The sequence below is a fragment of the Dendrobium catenatum genome, unplaced genomic scaffold, assembly GCF_001605985.2.
Source record: "Dendrobium catenatum unplaced genomic scaffold, ASM160598v2 fragScaff_scaffold_370, whole genome shotgun sequence".
Lineage (NCBI taxonomy): Eukaryota > Viridiplantae > Streptophyta > Magnoliopsida > Asparagales > Orchidaceae > Dendrobium > Dendrobium catenatum.
The window spans coordinates 4,584,291-4,596,440 of NW_021318832.1; the positions used below are offsets into that span (position 1 = coordinate 4,584,291).

A 12,150-nucleotide genomic window follows, 5' to 3' on the forward strand; every position below is an offset into this window, starting at 1 on the left:
TGAAAATTAGCAATTTTAGGTCAACTTCAGGTCATTCATGTCGGGTCGGGTTCGGGTTGACCCAAATAGTGCCGGATCAATTCCGAGTTCGACCCGAACCCGACCCATTGACCTGAATTGACACCCCTACTTTGAGCTTTTACCATGCATTTTATTCTTTTATTTTTTTGGTGAGTTGTGCTCTCAAAAGATTATATATTAATCATTTATGCTCATTTTAATATTTTATCACTAACAATGAGACTCATTCACATTTATTTTTCTCTTGCCTATTTTTCTAGCCGTCTTTTATTTTGGTGTTTTGTCATAATATCTCATTAAGCTTTTATTTTGGTGTTTTTGTCATATCTCATTATTGCACCTATTTTTTTAAAAAAGTTAAAAGACTATTCTTGATAAAATGTAAAGTTTAAAAAAAAAATCATAATATTAAGTTAAGCGTTGCTGAAATGAGATAGGATTAGAGAGAATCGCCTTAAATGGTTTGATCATGTAAAACGGCAGCCTTCCGATAACCCTATTAGGAGAGCAGATGTATTAGATTTAACCTATGTTAAGAAAGTTAGAGGCAGACCTAAAAAGACTTGATTAGAAAATATTAGAAATGACCTTTCTTCATTGGATTTAAATGAAAATTCGACTCTTAACAGGACAAAATGGAGAAAAATGATTCATATGGTCAATCACATATAATGGGATAAAAGCTTGATGTTGTTATCGTTATTGTTTGTAGCCTTTCAACTTTTTGGTCATTTGACAATACATAATGTTTTATTTCTTGCGCTTTGTTCTATAAGGATTACATATTAATTATTTATGCACTCTTCGCCACCAATAATAAAACTCATTCACATTTAATTTTCTCTTGCCTATTTTCTTGAGCTCGTGTGCTCTTTATTTTGGCCTTTTTCTTTTAAGGACACGTTTTTAAACATATTTTTTGACGCTTTACATTTTATTTGCCAAAAATACAAAAGTTTGAAATCTTTAAATCACAAAGGTTTATATAATGGAAACTTAAAGGTGAATAATAAGAGAAAATGGGAACTCAAAGGTGAATGCAGATATAAATATTTATGCAATGGAGCAAAAAGGTCAAAATAATTGCAGAGTGAAGGGTTATGATTTCATGGGAAATTCTTTTGAGAGTAGCAATAGCAGAATCAAACAAACTCAATGAAACCAAGGAGGAAATGGGAGAAAATTAGCTTGCAGAGCATCAGACTTCTATGTTTTTGGCCGGTCCATAAATCCGTCAGCCTTTCCCAACAGATGCTGCAACATGTTACCATCATACATCTGTTTTTTTTTTTTTGTTAATCTTTTCTTTTTAAATCACTTATTATTTATTTATTTATATTTATTTTTTGGCAAAAGATCCCATACACGTTGTCTAACAAACATGGATCCTTCTATTAGAAGTGTCAATTTGAGTCGATGAGTTGGGTTTGGGTCGAACCCGAGTCAACCTGGCTCTAAACAGTTCAACCAGAAACCGAGCCGTTTTTTGCAAACGGGTCGGCTATTTCAACCCAGACCCGACCTGCGCGGGTTGCCGTGTGACACGACCTAACCTGGATTTACTAGATTGGCTAAAAAAGCATGAGTTGAGCTCCTGTTGCCGGCGGCACAGGTGCGCAGCGGCAGCGGCAACATGCAAAGCGACGCGAAGACGACAAAGTGACGCGACCAGCAACCTGTCGGGAAATGCACAATGCGAAGGAACTCGACGCGTTGGGCAACGTGGGCAGTCGGGCACTCGACACGAACATGGTGGGCAGCAGACACGGGCAGAGTTGATATCATTTTCGGGTTTTCGAGTCAACCCGAACCCAACCCCTTTGACAAATGGGTCGACCCGAACCCACATTTTTTCAGGTCGGGTCTAGGTTGGGTTTTGAGTCGTGTCAAAAATTGACGCCCCTACCTTCTATCACAGGATTACTAAGTATTTTATTGGCATTTCTGGTGTAAGCTATTGGTCAAGGCGAAAAAGAAAGCAGGGATTTGAACATCTGGGCTATTCTTTGAAGAAATACCACTTATTTAAATGGCTGGTGATATCAGCAGGTCTAAATCAGTTCACATTCTGTGTAGGATCCTTAAAAGTGAGTGTGTTGAAATGAAAGAAGATGAACAACCATGCCAAAATGTTAATGTAAGACAATAATTTTGGAATTCAATATGGCCATTACCTCTTCACTAAGACTTTTTCAGTCTGAACCCTTCTCTTCAGTTTCTCTCCTTTTCTCATTCCTGAAATCAGAGCAAATCGGCATCAGAGCAAAATACTAGTAAGAGTAATGTAAATGCAACAATTGTGATAGTTTTTTTTTTTTTTAAATACTCAGTTGATTTAAGTATTTATTTTTTTTTTTTAATTTTTCCTTAAAAATAAAACAATTAAAAAACACACTAAACAAACATGTTCGAAAAAGCTAAAAAATAACATAAAATTTACCTCAAGCAGGCCCTTAAATACCTCGTACTGCTGATTATAAAAGGGCATAAACCAGGCATTGCCAAATGGAATTAAACAATGAAGAAAGTAGGAATTTAAAATTGGTTTTCATAACCACAAGCAGTTTGAAAAAACCATGGGGTAGATAAGATGAGGCTTAGAAAGTTTTAAGCCTCTTTTGACCCACTTCTTTTCAATCCGAAGAAATTAGTGTCCTAAGCCAGATTTGAGCTACTTTTTCTCTCTCCTGTAGTGATAAATTGATTGTTTTAATAATGCTTTAAGCAAAATGTGTACTGGGTTAGCAAATTGAAATAAGGTTGCAGAACTCCAATTTTTTCAAATGGAATTGGCAATTGTCTTTTGTGAAAATTACAGCAAAAAGCAGATGCAAACACTAAAATTTATGCGAGATTAAAGTTAAGTCAGAGCATATAAAAAACAGTACCAAAAAACTAATGAAGCCAAAGAAAAGATGGTGAGCACTAAAATTTCATCAACACACAAGATGCTTTTAGAATTTTGCAGATGCCAAAGCTCCCACACTAATAATAGTATTACCAATTCTAGGGGTGGAACTAACTTTAATTTCCAGCAGGGGGGAACTTATAAGTAATTGTTGGTGCTACCTAGAATTTGGCTCGACCCTTCACTATAAGAAAATGGGTCAATAGCGACCCAAATTTGTTCATTCTTTGATTGTCGTACGCTTCGCAAATATATCGGAGGTTCAAGGGGTCAGCGCCCCCTTGCGAATTCTATTTACTATTTGCTGAGGAGCAATTGCCTAAAAACTAGAGTATTTTAAAACTTATAGGGGGGCAATTGCCTAAAAACCATTGTAATAAAGACAAAAATAGATGGAAGGAAACAAATTACGTAATGATAAGATAAAAGAGGATTGCTATGAACTGATCATAAACAAATATCACACAATGGATGAAATTATGCAAAACATATAATAAGATGCAGTAAAGTGCATGGACAAAAAGCTCAAAACAAAATAGACATAAAATAAAGAAAATAGGTACATCTATTTTGATATAAACTATACAAAAATGGGACCCCTCATATATGATGATTATTAAAAGAAAATACAAGTAAAACAGAGATCCCATGAACAGTAGATCAAATAAAAAACCCAACAAAAAAAAGGTTGTAGTAGAGTTAGACTCATTAATGCACAAAGTGGCATGTCAAAAGAAACTAATACAAAAAAACTATATATCCACCACCAGCACTAAAGCAGATAAATAGGTTCCATGCATGCTGACTTGAAAGTAGATTTTCATGTGCTCTAGAAGGCAATGGAAGTTCAACATTACATTCAGCCTAAAGATACTAGATATTTTCTTCTAGTAAAAATTTCTTTCACCCGTTTTAATATTTTGGAACTTTAAATTGAATCTTAAGAGCTAGCTAGAGCATACGTTGTCCCATTTTGATTTCCTATTGAACCTGCTGTCCCTTACTGCATCCACAGTTGTTGAAATTGGCTGCAGCTCATTATTGGCACCGCTTGAAACCCCCACAACTGTTGTTCAGACCAAAAGGATAAACAACAGGTAATATAACATTGGAAGATGCTAATGAAGGTCAGTGAAATCAAAATCATGCAATAACCAAAACTGTTACCTGAAATCTTCTCATTCATCTTTAATGCAGAAGCTGCTTCCCCAGATTGTATGCCTCCAGAAACAAAATCAATTTTTTGACTTCTTTTCCTCTCTTGAGCCTTCCTCTCCATCTCACGTTTCATATCAGCCTCTTTTAGGAGAAAAGTCAAATTTCAGAAGGGGACAATTAATAAGCGCTTACAGTAGTGCATGAATGTGTCTATCAATACAACATGGTTTGACCAGCAACGGATGAACAAAACATAGGTAAGACAGATCATCAGAGGGTATTTCATTGACGAAGAAGATAAAATTTTAAACAAACAATCATAAAACATACGCAATTACATTAGCTGAAAAAAATTACCATTATGCCACCTGACCTTATTTGATAGTATATAAAATGAAATGTCTACAAAGTCATTCTCATAACTACCTATTTGATCAATTGTATATCATCGAGAGACCTTAATTTTCAATCTCCAATTCAGCCTCTTCTATCAAATTTTCCTCACACCCATACAGCTTCATCTAATTTGCCACCCAAGATATTTGGTTGCACGGTATATGTTCATGTCTATTCTCAACATCGTAGCAAATTTGATCCTAAAGTCAATAAGTGTATTTTTCTAGGATACTCTCCAACTAAAAAAAGGGAACAAATATTATTCTCCAACCATCAAAAGATTTTACACCACAATGGATATCTCTTTCTTTGAATAGGTGTCATTTTATCCCAAATCTCATGTTCAGGGGGAGTTCTTTCTTGAGTCTATGCCATTTGCCCACTCAAAGTCATCAAGTTCTTCTCAACCCGTGCTTTTGCCCAAAGACCATAAAGAAGACTTATCCACACCCGTCCTTATTCAATCATCAGTCCAGCTCACAGATGTTTCTTATCCCATGTTTGTTCAATCTATGGCTTTAAAATTTGCTAATGAGAATTTTAAGTCTACATCATGAGGAAAATATAAGAGCTAGAACACGAATCACTGCGAGCATGTGGCCAAGATATTGACTAAATTTCAAGTCCACCTGAAGAAAACATAGGCACTGATAAGGATGGTAATGTGCCAATTCCTAACATTGATGACTCTACAATATCGATTGCATTGAGGAAGGGTGTTAGGAGCTGTACAAGTCATCCAATTGGGAATTACGTTACTTATGAAGGGCTATCACCATCTTACAAAGCATTTGCTACTTTTTTTGGTGAGATTTAGGTCCCTAGTATAATACAAGAGGCATTACAAAATTCAGACCGGAAGAAGTTAGTACAAGATAAGATTGATGCGCTTAAGAAGAATGGAAAATTGACTATTACTGGTTTGTCAGCCATGAAAAGGCCCATGAGGTACAAGTGAATTTTCACTATAAAGTACAAAGAAAATGGATCAGTTGAGAGATTCAAGGCTTGGTTGGTAGCTAGAGAATTTCACAATCCTATGGAATTAACTATCAAGAAACTTTTGCACTTAACTCAAAACTTAACACTATCAAAATTCTTCTCTCAAAAGGAATTATTAAAGTCACAAAGATCAGCAAGAAAATAATAGAAGCTCTAGAATAAGTAGATAAAACATTAAAAAGAAGCCATCAGTGACCTATTTGATCATAGAAGTCACTTTTGTCATATCCTTGTGGGTCAAAGACTTCTGTGCCAAAGCAACTACCAATCTGTTCGATGTCTTGATATCTGACAGCGTGCTGAAGAAAATCTGGATTTCGATAATCCTTCTTTTTACGCAAATCTGCATTGAAGCTTTTCCCAGCCCTTTTATAAGAAAGAAATTTGTTTATCTTTTCCTGAAATAGGTGCAGCGAAGATATTGTTAAGAGGAGAACCGAAAGCAACTTTTTCGAAGACTTCCTAAAAAAGAGAGAGAAATTCAGGTAATAAATAATCATTGATAAAATTCATTTACAGAGATGGATAAAAAAATGCTTAAGATAATTGCAGAAATTGAAATCATATATGAAGCAAGAAATTAACAATGAAGTTCTCTCGGCTAATTATGTTCAGGTGTTTTTAACTTTTCAAAAGTATCTTATATATAAGTCTTGATTTTTGCTACAAAGGTGAACACGTGCACCGCATCCATGGCTTAATGATCATGAACAACACAGTTGAAAATTAGCATCTGCCAATTTGTCAGAGTAGTAATGACTCTTTAGAACTAAACAGTACAGCTCGTCAATGGCAAGAATACAATATGAAGCCAAGGGTGTTGACCTCAATTTTCGCAAATATTCTCGAGCACCTTCGATTGATTCGATTGAACCTCGTCGAGCTCAATTCGAACTCGAATCTATTCGAATTGATTCCAATTAGTCTCGACTGTGTTCAATTAGTCGATTAATTGCATCGAGCTCGATTTGATTTAAATTAATATCGATTTGGGTGTAATTTCATCGACATGATTAAGTCGAACCGCCTCGAGCCCAAACTGATCCCATTTTGGCCTAGGATTGAGCCTGATTTGAGCCCAAATCTGATTCAAATCAACTCAATTTAATTCAAATAAACTCTATTTCGCTTTTGGTTCAATTTGAATTGACTTCCCAAATCAGGAAACTGCCTCGACGGCTCCGATTTCCCCAAAATCCGAAGTCGACCGTTGCCGCAGTATTCAGTCACGTGAGACCCGATTCGCTCGAGAGAGCTGGATTTTTTCGCAGAGAGCGGCACTCTCTCCCTCGGGGTTCCAAGACGGAAATCCCTTCTCCCTCTCTGGTCTCACTAATTTTGCGGAGCCCTAGCCGTCGGCTTCATTGCAAGAGACCGACTTCCCCTCACTGGCTCTCGGTCTCTCTTTCTCTCGCGATCACCCTCTCTCTCTCAAGCTCTCGGATTCGCTCCCTCTCCCTCTCTGGTTCTCGGTCGGAAGCAACCCAGGGAAATCCTGATCTCCCCTCTCCCGCTCTCTCTCTCACACCGGATTCGCCCCCCTCTCTCTATTTTGTTTGCTCAGCCCGATCTCTCCCGCTCTCTTTGTTTGTTCGCTCAGCCCGCTCTCCCTCTCTCGGTGTTCCCCGTTCGCAGACGAGCCGCGCCTCCCTCCCGCTCTCTCCCTCGGCTTCGCACGGCCCAAGACCGGACTCGACAAACTCCTGATTGCTCCCGTCGCTCCTTGCATGCCCGAACAGGAGTCGGTCCTAGCCCTAACCGCCGGCTCCATTGCAAGTAGCTCCTCTTCTTCTTCTTCTTCTCCCGTGTGTAGAAGACCCCGACTGAGCTCTCCCTCCCTCTCCGTCTCTGCTCTATTCGGACTGAAATAGGGAGGCCGATCTCCCTCTCCTAGAGCGAGCCCGTCGTCTTGTCCGACGCTTGGATCTACCCGAGCTCCTCTCTGTGAGTATACTTTCCCTTTCCTTCTTCTTCATTCTTCTTCATCTTCTTTCCCTTTTCCTTACATCTATTTGCTTCCATGTTAATGAATGAGAAGAGTAATCGTGTTTAAATCCTTTGCAAAATTTGAAGAACGAAGTTTCATTATCTATGTGTGTTCATATGTATCTTCTTTATCTCTTTGTTGAAGTTATTGTTACACTAATCATGAAAGGGTCTTTTATGGATTATTTAGAAGGTTTCAATCAAGTAGGCGTATAAATCAAACTTTCATAATAGCTTGTTTTCTACGATCTTACGATTAATGCATATCAAGTGTTTGACAAAATGCTAATGAGAAAATAATAATGTTTGGATGGTTGTTTTCTTAACTCAATGCTTCATGGATATTTATATTCCTTGAAGATATGAGACTAAGAATGAATATTTATGTTGAGAATGAATGATAGCCACTTTGCTCTCTTGTTGTAGTCGACATCACACAATCTATATGCTTTATAATACTAATCTCCATTGGGTGACTTTTCCTTTTTATATAAATTGTGTTAAGTAAGTTGGATTAAAATGACATGATCATGTTCTGGTAAGTTTATTCAAAATCCCATGTTTAGGTTGTCATAAATCATGAGAGGTCATGTTATTGATTGCCGAAATATGCATATAAGATAATCATGGTTATGTTTATTAAGGATACATGTGTAAGCAACATACATGTTGATTTCGGTTACTTAGAAGAGAACTCGTTTGGGAGATTCTAATGTCATTGGAGTCTTTTTATTATATGCTTATTGTCTTGCACTTACTTTGTACCACATGATTTAGAAGTCTTAGGTGTGACATGGCAATACATTTAAAGAGATTATTTTACATCACTTCTTAAACCTTGCATACTAGTCATTTGATTAAATACTTTGTAAAGGTTGTATTCCTTCTGTTATGCCTTTTATTCGGGTATCACTCATACAAAACCTTGTTCCTTAGCTTGGTTATGTCACTGGTTTACTAATTGGTGAAAAGTCTCATGTTTATTAATTGGTGGTTATTGAATCGTTGGATGATTTATGATTTGGAAAAGACATTGGCTACTGGATCTAGTTGTATTTGGTTCATACTCTACTGAAATGATGAAATATTGAGAATAGAACGTGTTTTGCGATAAAGTTTGGGTTGTATGGAGCTATTTTGCCATTCACTAAGGTATGCATATAAACCATTTGCGATAATGCCTCTTGGAGGAGGTACATGTTTAGATACAAAGATAGTGGAGACTTGTTATACTTCGATTCAATACATGATAAATCTTGTGAAAAATTTTATCGTATTAGTATGCGTACATTTCACTTGGCCTATGTGGTTACGAACATGTTATGCCTTGAAAAGATATTTTCATACCATAATGATTATTGATGAGGATTGTTATCATGATTTCTTGTGTAAACTGTTTCATTAAAAAAATGTCATATGGTGTAGAGATTGTCAGTCATGCTAATGAGCTTCCTTGTGCTTCGTCTCCTAGTTGTGATTCATATGTTTATAATATTCTAATAAAAAAATAGTCTGTTTGTTGGAAAGGTTTATACTAGCAAATGATTTCATATCTTACACCTGCATGAAAGTGACTCCTGTTTGGTGGGGCTCTTGAGAATCCCTATCATAAGATTGAGAACATTAATGTTGTCTGCATATAGCTTTGGAGTTTGTGCCCTCTCTTTTATGGCCATTATAAAGTATGGCTAATGTGATATGTGGAGGTTTCTTACACTTTATTCCATAAATGTTCACTACATGAAAGTGTTATGGGTTTACAAGCAAGGTCATCATGCTATTGGCATTAAAATCTTGTGAGCTTTTGTTGGTGAAAGAAATGTGGAACAAAACTCTTTCTCTATACATCTAAGTACATCATGGAAGATAACTTTTCTTTATTTATCATTGCAAGTTAGTCTCCAAAATTGGGTCATTGCATAGAGATTAGTTTTCCTCTCTGATTGTTGTTTATGGTAAAATGAATAGAATAACTGCACTCATTCATATTTGATTGGAAGCCTCCTTTATGAGTTCAATTGTGAAATAATATTGTTGCTTACCATCAAGAAATAGTTTCATGCTTTGCAAGCCATGATTAAACCAGTTTATTCCTTGGATATGTACCTATGTTTTAATGTCTTGGCATGATTGTTCAGTAGATAAGAAAGAAGGAATATTTGAGGTGGCATAGAGTTTCATTCTTAATAAGCTGTTATTCTTTGTTTTTCATGAAGGATCATTCATCCCTATATTAAAGGGTTGATATCAAAGGAGACTTGATACCTTTTCTTTCATTGATTCGTTATGCTCTTCTTGTGGCCTTAGAAAGAGCATGTTGCATTGAATTCCTTTAGTTAAAAGTGCAAATATATGTGGTTTCTGTATGCACCTTTTTGAAATTGAATCATGGAAATTCCTAGATTTCACATAGAGAATGTTATCCAAGTATTGTGATTTATTTGGAGCTTTTGCAAAGTTTAATCATATGTATCGATGTCCCTTATGAGGGGAGTTTATGTGTGGCATATAATTGTGTTGTGATGGCTTTAGTAGAAGCATGTAACATGACTTAGTATATGTCTTACAATTATGTTTGCAACATTCAAAAGCATCTTTTTCTACACATATGACCTTTTATAGTAAAAGATTTTACGCGATGATTTGGAGTATTTCTTTTATGACATGTGTGAAAATGAAGTTTTTTTTTATTTGTCACTTAAAAAAAAGATGCATGTTTGAAGTGTTTTGGAGAGTCTTATGAGTTGTTTTATATTTAAAGAGCTTTATGAAATATTTCTCTTTGCTTTTATTGAAGTCTTCTCACGAGTCGCTTTGTGTTGCAAATTTGGGGAAGTTGCTTTTGATTGGAAGGGGTCTTATTTTGCTTCGATCGGAATAATTTATTAGTTGTTTTAGATTTGTTTTTTTTGAAGGATTTTATGCGACGAATTTCGTGAAGGCTTTACAACGAGAGGTTTTATACAACTTTCTTGTTGGAAAGCTTTATGATTTTCTACCCCACTCCAAATGAAAGGAGAGGCACTTGATTATGGGTCGTTTTGGGTAGAATTTTGTGTTGAAAGAGATGATTTTGGTAGATGACTTTTGTAGGATTTTGTGTAGTGTTTTGTTTAGAAATTTTCATTGAGTAGTTTGAGACTCCTAATTCGGTGGTTTGCTTAGTATAGAAGAATCCCTTAGTAGCTTTTCTTAGAACAAGTTAATGATTAGTGCATGAATTGATTTCCTATTGAATAATTTTGATAGAATATTTTGTGGAGATTTTGTAGAGATTCTGTAGAGTTTTGGTGTCAAAAAAAAAAGAGATTTTGATAGATTTCTTTTTGTAGAATTTTGTGTAGTAGCCCATTTGAAAGGTCCTAAAAAAAATTATTTTTTTTTTTGAAAGGTATAATTTGATGATCGGATTTGTGTAGTAGAATCTCTTAGTAGTCTCTCTTAGAGTGAGATGATGATTAATGTGTGAATTGTCTTCATATTGATTTACCTTGGTTTCTAAAAGATAAATGTTGGGGTTTTAGAGCTTTAGTAGTAACTTTGTGTCAGAAGGCCTTTAGTGTCTTTTGGGAGTTAGATGATCTTTGCTCATTTGAATTTTCTCCCTTTAGTGTTAGCTCCTAAAGATGAAAAATTTTTGGATGAATATAAAACCAAAGATAATTTGTTCCCCCTAGTTGTTGTAGGCTTTGTTTAGAGTGTGTGGTAGGTAGAGGTCCCAAACGTATCAAGTACCTCATTTGGATTGTGGGAACATTAAAGGGCATTGTTAATGTTGCTTTAGGATACACTTGTCTTTAAAGAAGTGTGTCCAAAACAGCAATGCCTACATCCCTTTTATTTCTAATTTTCATTCTTTTTCTTTCTACTGCTTTGCTATAGATTTCTAAGCCTAGTGACATATGTACGAAAGTCTTAGAGGGTTAGAAAACAAGACTCATTTTAGTCCTATAACTTTAGCGACATCTAAGGACAAAAATTAAGGACCGGGTCTTAGATAACATAGACTTAGGATGCATGCTCCCTATAGGATAGAGACATCAAAACAAGAACTTAGTGACACGTTCTCCTAGGCTTAGTTCCCCTTAATCTACTAATAATCAACCAACGGAAATCAACCCTAATTCAATCTTTTAAAATATGCTAAAACACTTAATTTTTTATTCTAACCATAATTAATGTTTCATAACCATTAAAAATACCAAATCTAAATCAATTTCAACTAAACCAATGATAATCTCCTAACAAACCTAAAATTTAAAAGAGGTAGACTTTAATTAGGAGATTCAAACCTAAGCTAAAATTCATTAGGATAAAAGACTCTTAAAATATCAAACTTTAGGTCAATATTTAAAATCAATCAACCAATTTGATTAATAGATTTCCTAATCTACACTTTTTTTTTAATTTATAACCAACTAAATAATTATCACTGGGTAACCCAGGCCTACGAGGCTATTAAGTTAGCCCCAAGGAGGGTGAAATAAACCTCACGGCCTCGGTGTGAAACAAAGGTGGTAATCAATCAAATCCTAAAATAAAATCTCTAAAATCATTCCTAAATTACTAATATTTAAACTCCAATTAAAATGTCCCTTTTGGCCCCTCAACAAATCAAATTATAAGCAACTTCAATTAAATCATCCTACATAGGACCTATCCAAAACTGCACAGCCTAC

The 12,150-nt window shown here is 35.6% G+C and overlaps 1 protein-coding gene across 3 annotated transcripts in view; it reads right to left on the minus strand.

Moving 5' to 3' along the window:
• Positions 1-2,021: 2,021 nt before the first annotated feature.
• LOC110113866 overlaps positions 2,022-12,150 on the minus strand; it is a 28,348-nt gene continuing 18,219 nt past the window's right edge. For 2 of the 3 annotated variants that reach the window (XM_020846576.2, XM_020846574.2), the window contains exons 4-6: positions 5,682-5,883; positions 4,097-4,228; positions 3,609-3,995 (exon numbers count right to left, since the gene is read on the minus strand). In XM_020846576.2, coding sequence (XP_020702235.1) covers positions 3,877-3,995; positions 4,097-4,228; positions 5,682-5,883 — 453 coding nt within the window. In that variant the 3' untranslated portion in view covers positions 3,609-3,876. Of the gene's footprint in view, positions 2,257-3,608; positions 3,996-4,096; positions 4,229-5,681; positions 5,884-12,150 lie in introns of those variants that run through there. The other variant, XM_020846575.2, reaches the window with a different exon arrangement.